Source organism: Neophocaena asiaeorientalis, unplaced genomic scaffold (genome assembly GCF_003031525.2).
Source record: "Neophocaena asiaeorientalis asiaeorientalis breed wild unplaced genomic scaffold, Neophocaena_asiaeorientalis_V1.1 scaffold150, whole genome shotgun sequence".
NCBI classification, from domain to species: Eukaryota; Metazoa; Chordata; class Mammalia; order Artiodactyla; family Phocoenidae; genus Neophocaena; species Neophocaena asiaeorientalis.
In genome coordinates this window covers 3,302,294-3,315,540 of record NW_020176571.1, presented here as the reverse complement: position 1 = coordinate 3,315,540, position 13,247 = coordinate 3,302,294, and the positions used below count along the sequence as shown (strand labels likewise).

Sequence of the window (13,247 nt, the reverse complement as noted above, 5' to 3'; positions counted from 1 at the left end):
CTGAGTCCTGGTGAGCCTGCTGGCACCCTTGATCGGACCCGTGTGAGCTGGATGAGGACACGAGACATGACTAAGGGACCGGGCCTGTGGTATAGCTGGTGGTGAGGGGCAGAGAGGTCCAGCCCTCTGGGACTGAGGCTTACAGGGACCGGGGCTCCTGGGCCCAGAGAGAGCCCGTCCCCTGCATCATCCGTGACCCCCTTTGCCCTGCTCAGCCCTGGTCTTGCGGGAAGCAGGGCCTTCGCCTTGGCCTCTGGTCTCGGGCTGAGCCCTCTGGCCTGGGAGGCAAGCTGCCGGCCCTCCTTCCCACCCAGAGCCCTCCCTCTTGGTTCTAAAGGAGTCCTGTGGCCCGTGGTCCCCTGCAGCCTGGGAGACAGCCCCCTGCTTTCCACCGGGGTGCAATTAGAACACAATGGGCTTGGATCACGGAGCGCCCCCTTCCTCTAAAAGCAGCCCTGCAGAGTCACAAGCGTCGTAACCTCTGTGTGCCAGGCCCTTCTAAACGCTCAGGCGTCTTAGTTCCTTTGATCCTCATGCCAGCCCCATGTTTTGGAGGCGAGGAAGGTGGGGTTAGAGAGGTTAAGCCATCAGGTCTGGGTCACACTGCTGGCGGGTGGCCGTCCCCGGGCCCCTGCTCCCACCCGCCGCTCAGCACAGCCTCTAGAAGGTGCCATTCACCCCCAGGTGAGAAAGCTGGCCTGGGAGACACGGGGCCAGCGAGGGCCGCGGCTGCCTAGTGATGCTGCTGTTAGAATCACCTCCGCGTCACCTGGGGAGCCCAAGCGTGATGGAGGGAAGCCGAGCGGGACAGCGAGTGCAGAGACACCGTCTCCCGAGTCTGTGGACACCTGCGCAGAGCAGCTGTCCTCAGAAGTCTGGGGGTGCAAGAGTGACTCCCGCGGGGCCCAGCTAGGCCCCAGGGCAGGAGACGGGGTGGGGTGGAACCCTAGAAGCCCTTGCCCTCATTATAGTGCAGAAATAACTGTGCATGGTCAGAACTCATCCAGGCTAGAAGGGAACCCAAGGGCCATCGAGTCCAACACTCCATCCAAGGGGCTGCAGGACCCCGGGGAGAGTGGGGGTCACCCAGATGTTAATGGGGGCACTCAGCGTCAGTGGCCTTTTTGGAGGCTGTCAAACCATAAGCTCTTTTCCCCTTGGCGTCTCGGAGACCAGAGGAGAGCCGAGGGGTCTGTAATTGGCCGCTGTCTGCCCGCCCAGCCTCCCCTTCCTACACGATCCATCCGCGAGACATGTCGCGCCATCCAGGCCAAGCCATTATGAAAACACGTCTCCAGCCTCCGCAGTCGCAGCCTGACCGTCACTTGGCCTGGGGACCACCCCTGTGCCCGGGGCCGGGCAGAGACCGTGCGAAGACTTAGGAAGCCCAGGGGCTCGGTCTGGCCTGTGGGCCGGGAGCACACCTCTTGCTCCAGGCTTCTGAACTTCAGAGGGTCAACAAACAGGTGGGCCTGCTTGTCTCCCTGGGCCTGGAGGCAGGGCTGGGGGGCGCAGGGGCTGCTGGACAGGCAGGTGTGAGATGCCGTCCTTCTTCCCAGCCCCACTTGACCCTCCTGCCCACGTTCACTTCTATCCCGCCCAGAACTGGTGAGTTCTCTGCCCCGACATCACTAACAGACACATCAGAGAGGCGCCAACTTGAAAGTGAGGTCAGGAAAAAGTGCGTGTGTGGACACACACATACAGCCACCCACCGCCAGCAGCGTGGGGATGAGAGCTGACAGACAGCAAACCTCGAAGCCTCGCATCTTCTTCCTTTGCTTTTCCCCGCCCGACCCCTGAAAGAACCAGACAGACCAGGTCCAAGGACAGAGCACAGGTGAGGGGGCGGGTCCTGAGGAACCCACACCCTGGCCCATTGGCCTCTGAATTACTGAGTATTCGAATGTTTAAGCCAGGAAGACGGCTGGAAGACTTCTCTTGGGTTAACACAAAGTAGGAATTTTAAAACCCATGCTCCCATTTACAGGCAAAAGGGATACTTAAGTCAGTCTAAAAGTGTTCTGTGGTTCCTGGAGCTTCTTCCTTCCTGGTCTCGTTTCTTTCTTCCCCCTTCGTGTCTAACTTCCTTTTGAAATCTTTAATCAGCTAAATGGACAAATGCAGTGAGGGTAGCTCTATACAAAGCTCTCCCTAAAGAGGAAAGGGGACGATGAAAGACCAGGCATCTGAATGATGGGCGTCCACCTTGGATTAGGAGGAGGGAGGGGCTTGACATCAAAAGTTCCCTGCCTGGTGAGGGCGGTCCAGCTCCCTCGGGCCCCGGGCCGAGTCCGTCCTGGCCCGAGCCCCTCCCCCAGCACATCTGCAGCCCCTCAGACTCACTTTCTCAAGAAGCAAATGTTCTTCGGGGACAGGAATAGCACATCTTCGCCGGTGCTGAAATGATGACCAGCGCGGAGCCAGAAATCTGCAAGGGGGAAAGGGAACAGGGTTTAAATTATTCACACCAGATCTTCTTTTTTAGCCGAGGCTGCATGAGAGAGCCAGATAATTCAGGCCATCTCAGCCCAAGGCCGATGACCAGCACAGATGTCACCCTGATCCAAAGAAAGGGATATTTGTAGCGTTTGGAATATGGGCTCTGAACACTTTTGTATCTTCAGCCAAATGAAGATTAGGATAGATGGTTCAGGCTCCACTGGTCTTTGTCAGGGGTTCTTTTCTATTTAGGGGATGGACTCAAAGGAGGGAGTTGTAGAAACAGTTTCTGAAAATGAGGGGCCCCCAAGTTGCAACACTTCCATCAGATACATCCAGACTTGGATAACCAAAGGAGGAAGGACTGCGGCTGAAAAGCGGTTCGTAGTGCATCCTGCCTGGCCTGCTCCGGGACCTCTGGGAAGTCACCCGGCCACGCCCGGCCACCGTGGTATCCCCATCCCCATTCAGGGGCGAGGAGTGCGGAGGGGAACGAGGCAGTATTTTAGCTCTTAGGAGACGAGTCACCACATTATATAAAGATCATAAAGTGTGGCTATAATTAGTACTTGCATCACCGTCACCAGCTCCTTTGAGAAGAAGCTTAAATAAACGGAGTTATTCTTAGGCCCGTGACTCCCAGGGTCCTCACAACTTGCTGGGACACTGTGTAGAGGCAGGGGATGCAGGCGGCGTGGAGGGTGCCCGGGTCCCCTCGCCCAGGCCTTGGACCGTGTCCTCCCCGGGCTGGTTCCTCACCCACATGTTACTTTGCCAGGGCCCTACCAGCCACCCAGCCGGCTGGTCACATCCTCGTCTGTTGGTGGTACTCTGACCTTTGAGTCACTGCCCACGTGCGTCAAAGGAATGGGTCCTGCAGCCAAGGCCTGGGGAACCCCAGCTCCGCCCCATCGGAAGGAGAGGGCCTCTCCTCATCCGCTTGGCGTGGGCAGGAGGACCCTCACCAGGGTCCTGGGGAAGCAGGTACAGATAACCTCAAGAGCCGTCCTGGAGATGCTGCACGAGAGCCCCCGCAGTCACGCAGCCCGCTCTCCCAGCAGGCGCCTGGCGCACCTAGGCGGGAGAGGCCCTGGGCTGCACGCGGCTGCCTGGTGGATGTGGCCCCTTCCTCTCAAGGCCCCGCAGATCCTTCCCCTCAGCCTCCTTCTTGCTGGCCTTACTTGGTTCAGGGGCTGCGCAGAAAGGGCTGCCAGGTGGCTGATGAGTGAACTCCCCACCCTCTTCTCAGCCGCAGAGAAACAGACTTGCCTGAGGTCACGTGGCCCTCACCCCGGCTTGGTCCAGGCCCTTCCGCTGTCCCAGGAGGCATGGTCCCCTTTTCCTGGACACCTCCATCACAGGGAGTGGGCACGCACCTTCTCGTGACTCGGGGCCCGTCGTTGGCATCCCAGGTGAAAAGGGAAGCAGGGAGGTGAGAATTGGGGACAAGTTACCCAGCTGCCTGCCACCTGGTCCACTGGGAAGTGGAGGGCAGGCTGCAGGGCGCTGCGGGGTGCAGGGGTCGGCTGTGTACCGAGGAAGTGCTTCGGCTGGGTTGGAGATGCGTCTAACTCAGCTATGTGTGAGTGGGTGATCACCCCGCAGTGGGGGCCGAGCAGGTCTCGGAGCAGACTGACCTCGGAGAGACAGCGTGTGTGTGGGCGCCTGTGTCTGTACGGTGCGTTGCAGGAGGGCAGGGATGGTTGGTAAACAGCATCTATTTGCGTCCCAAACCCCGGAGTTGATTGAGGGAGTATCCTCTACCTTTCCATCATTCGGCTTCCTGCTTCCTTTCCTCAGCAGAGTCTGGGTTTAACCACGTCACCGGGAGGGGACGTGCTCTGGTCCCCGTCACCTAGCTGGGCACAGTCAGTGCCCTGACCACTGAGCCCTTCAGCGGAGGAGACCCTCAGAGCAGGAGATCTGGACAGCACATAGTCCTTCAACAGATATTTAGAGGCCCCGGGTGTATGCAGACGTTTTTCCTTCCCAGTATCATTTCACTCCTTTTTACGTTAACGTTAAAACAAACCCTATGCCACAGGCACGCGCCCAGCAAGGAAGGCCTGGCGAGGGCTGGCAGCTGGGGAGAGCTGACCCGGAGAGGAGAGGCTGCCCTCCCGGCCCCCGTGTAGGCAGCTGGCAAGGTGGTTGAGAGCAGTGAGTGTCGCCGCTCTACTCTGACGGGACTCCTGGAAGGACGTGGCTGGTGGGGGCAGGTGGGCACCTCCCCCGCTTTGCTTTGGCCCTGCAGAGCCGGCCTCAGCTCCTGTCCGCCAGCATGAGCCACGGGTGCAGGCAGGGGGCGGGACCCACCTTCCTTCCTATCAGTGAGGTCAGTGCGCCGGCTGATCCGAACCTCTCGGCAGTGGTAGCAGCGCATCACAGACTCGGGGCTGCAGGCCCCCTCCGCCACTGGGACCAGGACGGGAGCGGTGGCTGGACAGCTGTCTGGACATACTGCTCTCATGTCGGGTCCCGGCACTGGCCTTGGGACACGGGGTGCCCTCTTCCATCTCACCGTACTTCACACGGGGGCTTTAGGGGTGCTTAGAATCAATGGAGCATAAGAGCAGGAAACAGAGAGATGTCATCTTTATTCTTAGTGAAGCTGATGGGAGTGTGTGGCTTTACACCTGTGTCCAGAAGCCTTAGCAACTCCCGCTCTGGGGAGACATGCGTACACGCCTACGAAGGGTATCACTCAACCCACGGTGTGGTGGCGAGCAGAGAATGTGGCATCCGGAGGACAGGCTGGCCCCAGGGGGAGGGAGGGAGGCCCGCTAGCCAAGCAGATTGGAGTAGCCGTGAGTAAGGGTGGGGGGAGAATCCGGGTGTCCTTCTAGATGTCCCTGCAGGGAGGCGGGAGGCCAGGACAGAGGAGGCTTGGTCCTGACTGCACAGACCGATGCAGCTGCGGCACCAAGACATTCTTCCCATCTTAGCCCCACATTTTATGCAGACGGCCCAGAGAGGGTGAGGGACTCCCCCAGGGTCACACAGCATCTTGTCCCAGAGGCCAGACTCCCAGGCCAGGGCGCCTTGTGTGACATCACTCTCTTCTCTGACCCGCACCCTTCAGGGCTCAAGACCCACCTTTTCCTGGGCTGCAGCCGATGTAACTGATCCCCGCCTGCTTGTAGGAGCAAATCTTCCACAAGGGGCGGTTTTTACAGCCAGCTACCTTCCGCCTTCTCCTCTCCAGTTTTCCGCAGCTCACGCTCCAAGTTACGCTGATGGGCCTGCCTAATTCATCCGCCTCAACAAGCATTTCCAGCACATTCCAGACTTCCTGCCCTTCTGGGCACAAGGCAGGGCGGGCAGGGTGGGCAGGGGAGAGGACGCGGAAGGGACTAAAACCCTGTCTTGGCTTGGAGGCTAGTGGGGAATACGAGACACCTGTATGAAAGGACAGAGGACCGTGCGGGTGGTTGACCTTCCCGTTTGGCTTGATCAGAGCCCCCAGCCTCTCTGAGCCCCCAGACTTTTCCTAACCTCCAGGCTCGGCAGAAACCCTACTCAGCCTCCCTTTCCCCCAGTAGCCAACTCTGTCCTAGAACGACCACTGCTGGGGACCCCGGCACCCATCCCACCCTTGGGTCCCTGCCACCTGCTTCGTGCTACCCCAGCCCTTTGCACAATCTCATCTGTGCCGGCGTGAGCACAGCTGCCCGCAGGCTATATGACATCTCTCCAGGGCCCGTGAGAAGTCAGCCCCAAGGAACACCCAGGCCTTTCAGGGGACTCGCCGGAGGCAGCAGTGGGTGACTTCCCCCCTCCCGAGCCCAAATCCATCAGGCGGTGGCATCCCCCAAGTCCCTAGGCCCCTTACGTCCAGGGGAGCCTGCTCCTCTGCCCCCAGCCAGGCGCTGCCACCCGCTGTGGACCCTGCTCTCTCCGCCCACACAGCTGAACTCTTAGCAGTCCTAGCCCGAAATCCAGTGGATGCCTGGCTTTGGTTTGTGGTTCTGGAAATGTGTTCTCCTCCTGTGACCCCCACAGTATGACCTTGGGACCCCCAACATTTTGGCTCGGGCATTGGACGGCCTCAGCTGCATCCTCTAGATGTGTCCCTCGAAAGCCTCCTGCCTCCGCACGGCCAATCTGCTCCCTCCTCTGCCCTCTCCCAACTGCCCCTCCCTCTGTGGACCGGCTCTCCTCTCCCCAGCCCCGGTCGTCTTCTCCGCTCCCAGCCCCTTGGGCCAGCACACAATACTGTATTAGCATCAGACACGGGCCAGAGCACACCCTGGCATCCTTTAGAGCAGCCCAGAGCTGAAGTCGCCGTGGCTGGACGGCCTGGGCCGGGAGCCCTGGGCTGGGCCAGGAGGATAGAGGTCACCTTCATCCTTCCAGCAGTGACATCTTGTTACTGGAATGGCTCAAGGCTCCAAGGCTCTTTTCTGCACGAACGGGCTGGCAGCTGCGCCCTGAGCCCTGACAGCCTCCAGCCGGCGGTTAATTACCAGAAAATCACGCGCCCTGAGGTCACTGCCGTTTAAGCATCTGGCTCCGCCTTTTCCGGTCCGGCCTCTGGCTGCTCCGAGCTCCCGGACCCTCCCGCGGCTGTGATCAGCTCACACAGCCAAGCGGGGGGCTGCAGGCTGGTCTTCTCCCCGTGACTCAGTCTCGGCTGCAGCCTGACTCTCCTGTCTCACTACCTCCCTGAGAGTAGGCCGGCTCCCCCGCCCCCCGCCCCAGCCCCGCCTGCTGGACACAGCCTGGTTTCCATCGCTAATCATGCAGAATGCAGAGCGGACAGAGGAGAAGAGCTTCGGCCAAGCTCCCTTCTTTGTGATAGAATCAATCCCGTGGAGAAATTCCGGAAGTCCAGTGGTATAAAGTTCTTAAAAGTTACCTCAAGGATGGCACCAGCTGGGCCAAGCTGTCTGGTCTTGTGGGCCCCAGAAACCATGTCTCGGCTTGGCCCCATGCAGAGTAAATCCATCTGAAGACTCACCTTCTAATTCATCACCGTAATGTCACAATGGGGAACATTTCTGCACGCGTCCCGCAGAGCCTCTGATTAAAGAAAGTGTCGGTTTGGTTCAGAGAGTCCTGGGCTGTTTCAGCTTCGTTTGGGATCTGTAGCTTTAGAAAATATCCAACTTTGCTTCCAGTTCAAACAGTTCCATTAGAGAAATAAAGGGGGAAATAAAAAAACTTTGGTAGGTGGTACAGGGGTGGGGGTGAATGTTTGGGTCCCGTTCTGTGCTTACCAGGCTGGTCCCTTCTGTGTCTGGGGTCCAGTCTGGTGTATTTCGAAGTGACGTGTCCTTATGGAGGGCTCTGGGGGCAGAGGCTACAAGAGGTTTCTTTGGAATTCTCACTACTGGTTTCTATCCGACCAGGATTCCGGTGGTCGATTCTGGAAGGACTGGGGGTGGGGCTGAGTGTGAGGCCGGCTGCTCGCAAAGCTCAGAGGGGGCTTGAGGGTCAGGGGGGTGTTGGCATGGGGTGGGCTCCTTTCGCCCCACGGTACACAGGGGCAGGGCAGAGCAGGTGGGCACACGGGGATCAAAGCCTATACACTCCCAGGAGCGGGACAGGCGTGAGGCCCGTGAGTCAGACGGGAGTCAGAAAGAAGGGTGAGGGCCACAGGGTCGCAGTCAGGACCTCTTGGCTCCAGGAGGGCTTTGTGGAGGCCTTGACCAAGCTCACACTTGACGGCTGTCAGCTGCACAGCACAGATGTGCTCAGAGCAGTGAACACCGGGAGGGCCCGCAGAGACCAAGGTGCAGCCCTGTGTGCCCTCTCGGGGTGTAGCCCAGCTGTGTGGCCCCCAGACTCTCAGACGGTCAGGCCGGGCTGAGTAAAGCGATGGGGACAGACGTGGGCGTTAGAGCTGCGGCTGTGACCCCAGCACAGGCATGAAGGCACAGGGCCCTTTGCTGGGGGCCGGGGAACCTGCCTGGCTGGTGCTGAGGGCTGGAGGCTGCACGGGGGCCGGAGAGAGACCCTCTTGTGCCCGGGTTTCCCCTCTGTCTCTTGTCCCCACCTGACACCCGGCATCCACCCAACCCTGCCCCCCAGCCATGCTGTGAGCTCAGCCAGCCCACCCATCAGCCATCAGGGTGATCCGGCGTGTGGGCACACAGCTCTGCAGCCAGAATCCCTGGGTTCAGTTCCAGACGCAACCATGTGCCGGCCACGTGGCCTCGGCCAGGCTGCAGCCTCTCCACACACGTGTGTGATGCTGGCGCCCGCAGAGCACTGGGACGAGGAGGGCCATGCAGGGAGCACCCAGGTGGGTAAGGCACTGATTCTGCCCAGGAGGGCTGATTTGGGGCTTTCGGGAGTATTTCGGTGGAAGGGATGCTGTCCACTGCTCCCACTTGTAGAAGACCTGCCTTTCCTCTGTTCCTGAGAAGGCAGCACCCCCTGAGTTGGGTTATCACCTGCTAAGCCACAGGCCAGGAATTCTGGTGGTCTCTTGGGAATGGTGGGCTCAGGGTCCAGTACGTCCAGACTTATACTGAAACATGACTTCTCCAAATTACTCACAGGGGATCTGAGAACTTTTTATTGACTTTTGTTCAAGAATTCCAAACCCACACCAGACCGAGTTTAAAGGGGGTGGACTGTCGCTCCAGAACCTCTTCAGCCTTCCCAGAATCAACCGTTATCTACAGACTTCAACAGCCCACCTCTGCCCAGGGACCTGCCCGGGGACCCCAGGGCACAGCCAGGCTAGCAGCTTTCTCTCTGCACCCCGGGTGCTAGCGTGCCCACAGCTGAAGCCTCGTAGGCCTCCCTGATCCTTCCTTGAGTCGGGGTGAGCAACTTCCTGCCCCAAAGTCGCCCTCCAAGGCAGGTACAGGGTAAAGCCCCTCACCTGCTTCTGTCCGTGTTCTTTCAGGCTTCTCAGGAACCACAGAACCTTCCTGAGATCTTTTCTGTCATGTCTCCAATAGTGCATACGGGCACATATGCAAATCAAGCCCCAGCATCCGCCTTAGAGCCTGAAGGTAAATGTGTAAGTCAGAGTTTCTCGGCGGCCTTGGCACTGGCCTTGACATTTAGGCCAGATCGTCTTTGCCACGGGGCCTGCCCTGTGACGGTGGGAGGCTTGGCCGTGTCCCCACGGCCTGCACCCACTAGGTGCCGGTAGCACTCCTTCCCCGACTTATGACAACAAAAAATGGCTCCAGACATTGCCAGACGTGCCCTGGGGTCAAAATCGTGCCAGGCGGAGAACCACTGGTATAAATTAAATGGAAGTAACAATTCCGCGCCACCCACGGATCAGCAAAGGATTAAGCTGCTGCCCCCAGGCGTGGGCTGCGAGCTCTGGCCAGTCCCCCGTCTCACAGGCACGCTTAGTAAGAAGCGCACTTGCAGATCTTAATCCAGGGCTGCTGTCCGAGCATCTAGACCCAGCTGCGCACCGGGCCCTGCGGAAGAGCCGGAGGATCCTGAGACAGGGTGCCTGTTCCCCAGAAGCTCATGGTCATCCTGGAGAGACAGCACGGTAGCACCAGAAGCAGGCTCCTGGGAGCAGTGGGTGGAGTTACGTCCCTCACCCCGCGGAGGCCACGCCCACGCCCGCGTCTGCGGATGAGGGGCAGAAGGCAGGCAGGGTGGGCCCCGGGTCTAGCCCAGGGGAGAAGGAGAAGAGCTGGAGTTCTTGTCGGGACACGAGGCGGGTGAAGCGCTGCAGGCATGTGGCTGGGACCTGAGAGCGGGCTCGTGGAGGCCGTGGCTGAGCTGTGTGTGGAACTCCAGGCAGGGGGACAGGGCAGAGGCGCGGAGGTGGGGGGCTGGGCCTGCATTCAGACAGCCCCCTGCACCGTGAGGGGAGATGATTTGGCTGGACCCGGGGCGTCAGGGGAGGCTTGGTGGAGGGCAAGGCGGAGGGCAGAGGAGAGGCGTGTCAGAGCTCAGGGCGCCACATGGCAGAGCCCTCCAGCCCGGCCCCGGTGCCCAGGCTCCAGCCGGCCAGCTCCAGAAGCCATGCCTCCAGGATCCCAGTGCGGCAGGATCTCAGGGAGTGGGGACTGTCACCCCGAGCTATGATTCAGGGCCTCCCACGCGCAGGTGAGTCACACACCTGCAGCCCTCCTGCCGCTGGAGCTACTGCCTGGAACCAGTGCCTGTGCCCACCGATCACCCAGCCGTCCTGTCCCTGGCACCCGCCCTCCGTCCTGCGGAGCCCAGCTTGGCCCTGACCCCCCTCACAGAGGCATCTTTACGGCCGGCCGGAGCTCCTGGGTGGGAGGGGGCGTCACAGCCTCTCGGGACCGCCCTTCCCCTCCTGACGCCTCCGGCAGGTCGGGTAGTCTGTTTGATGCCTGCTGAGCGTCAGAACAGTTTTGAGGGGCTGGCAGGTATTCATTTAGCCTGCCATCATGTCAGGATGTGGCTGGGTCGCCCTCCGTTCCCATCCACCCTCTTCCCCAGCCTGGCTTCGACAGCACCTGTGGCAGCAACGTCCCCAGAGCAGCGCGACACTGCCACGTCTCCAGGACCACCCTCCCACGTGACCCGCAGCTGGAGGGGTGATGGAGAGGAGCCTCGGCCCCCGCTGCCCTCCCCCGGCACGGCCGGCGTGGGCGTGCGGCGCGTCCCCCGGCGCGGCCGTCGTGGGCGTGCGGCGCGCACCCAGGAAGCCAGGGGAGCAACTGGCGGTCACTGCTCGTAGGGAGGAGAGCGGCCTCGGTGCCGGGCGGGCAGGGGAAGTGGAGGGGCCACCGTGTCAGAGGAGCTGCAGACGGGGCATGTGCCCCTGGTTGGGGGCGGACAGAGCTCGGGCACGCAGGCTCTCCTGGTGCAGCGCTGAGCCTGGGCTTGGAGGGAAGGGGACCACGGACCTCCACTGTGCTCTTGCCTCAGGCCCGACAGATGATTAGGGCCGGCGGTCTCCACTCCTGCAGAGACTGGGAATACTTCCCCACATCCCTGCTTCCACACCACTGGCAGCTCTGATGCTGGGAGGGATGGGGCCCAGTAAGATGGTTGGGGGGCACGGGATTCACTTAACTTGAAAGGAAGCCTGGCTCTTGGGTGGAAAGTTCCTTCTCTGTGCCAGCTCCCCCGTGGGCTGGGAGGTGTCCAGGCCAAGCCTGCAGACCCATGGACAGGCATCCCTCGCAACTGGCCCCACAATCCCCGCCCTGCCACTGTCTCCTTCCATCTGTATCCCCTCCTGCCCTCCTTCCTTTCCCTACCTGATAGGCCCTGAAGTTTCAGAGCTCGCCCGCAGGCTGAGCCTTCCCTGGAACCCAGTGATCCAGTGACCAGGGGCTGCGGCCCTGGCGCGGCCAGCCAGGTGGGCGGCCCTGGGGGGAAGGAGGCGGCACCAGCCAGTGCTCAGGGGGAGGGGCTGAGCGGCCCCAGAGGGCCCGCTTGCAGCCAACAGTACCTCCCTCCTCTTCCTCCCCTTCTTCCTCTCCCCCGCCCTCATCTCCATCCTCCCTCAGCTCCCTCTCCCTGTCCCCTCCCAGCCACGTGGGCCTGGCATGCACTTCCGACCCCTTGGCTCCTGTAAGAGCACCCCAGGACCAAGCAGTGACACCAGGTGGGAGTGGGAGAGGGATGCAGGCCCATCCTCCTGCCGGTCACAGCCGGGTGCACAGCCTGGAAGACACATGTGCGGAGCGGTGGTGAGGGGACTTTAGAGCCCCTGCAGGGCTTTGAAGGGCTGGGCCTTTCCCAGGATCTGTGCTTTGCTGTTCCCCAGCATCAACACGCTAAGCGTCACCGGCTCTCCCTGCTCCCTGAACTGCAGCCCCCCCGCCCCCGGAGCTCTCTGCACCCTCCAGGCTTCCCACGCTCTCCCCTCCACCTGGCATGTGCTTCCCACTTCCTTCACCTGGCATCTCATCCTTAGAGATGCCACTCAGGTGCCACCTCCTCCAGGAAGCCCTCTCTGACTGCCCTCCCCAACCTGGGGCCTCCTATAGTTTCTAGGGTCTGCCCCATAATAGCATTTATGACACAACGTTGTAGGCACTTATTTATCTGTCCCTTCCACCAATAACTGAGGCCAATAATTGCCTTACTTAACGATACCTGGCATACAGTAGGTGTTTAATAAACATTGGGTGGGTGGACGGATTAATGAACTGACAGCAGACCGGTGCATGAAGGGTGGAGGGGGGAACTCCAGGCCAGCAGCCGGGAGAGGCGGGTGTCCGGACCCCCGTCCAGGGCTGCTGGGAAGAGGAGGAAGAAGCTGTGAGTGATGGGAGCCCCCCTCAGCTTTGGGGAAGCATTTGTCAGAGGTCCTGAAGGGCCGGCTGCCTGCCCAGGCTTGACCCGGCCGTGACCACCTTCTCTCCTCGCTCCTAGTATTTCTGCCTGTTGCTGGCGATCTTCCTTGTTGAGCTGGTGGCGGGGGTCCTGGCCCACGTGTACTACCAGAGGGTGAGTGAAGCATCCTCCTCGTACTTTCCCCGTCGGCTCCCCCAGGAGGGACAGCACGGGGAGGGGTGCATGGGGCTGGGGAGGCAGCGACATGCAGGTGGTCCTGGGCCTCGCCCGCCTGCCTTGGCCAAGGATGCCACGGTCAGGTCCCCTCCCACTGGGTGCTCAGTGACTCAAGGGTAATATTCGGCCGGTAGAGACAGATGACTGCGCTGTCCTTTCACGCCAGCGCCCATACGACTGATGGATGTCCTCAAGATAACGATTGTAAATATTTTTAATATCACCTCAAAATGAAAATCAACAGATACAGCCCTCCATATTCAGGGGTTCCGGGTGCACAGATTCAACCAATCATAGATCAAACATATTTGGAAAAAAATTCCAGAAAGTTCTAAAAGGAAAAACTTGAATCTGCCGTGAACAACTTTTTTTGGGGG

At 60.4% G+C, this 13,247-nt stretch overlaps 1 protein-coding gene across 4 annotated transcripts in view; it reads left to right on the top strand.

Moving 5' to 3' along the window:
- Positions 1–13,247, top strand: part of TSPAN11 (tetraspanin 11) — a 64,794-nt gene that overhangs the window by 39,817 nt on the left and 11,730 nt on the right. For all 4 annotated transcript variants that reach the window (XM_024733449.1, XM_024733447.1, XM_024733450.1 and 1 more), the window contains one exon: positions 12,733–12,807. In XM_024733449.1, the coding sequence (XP_024589217.1) occupies positions 12,733–12,807 (75 nt within the window). The remainder of the gene's footprint in view (positions 1–12,732; positions 12,808–13,247) is intronic.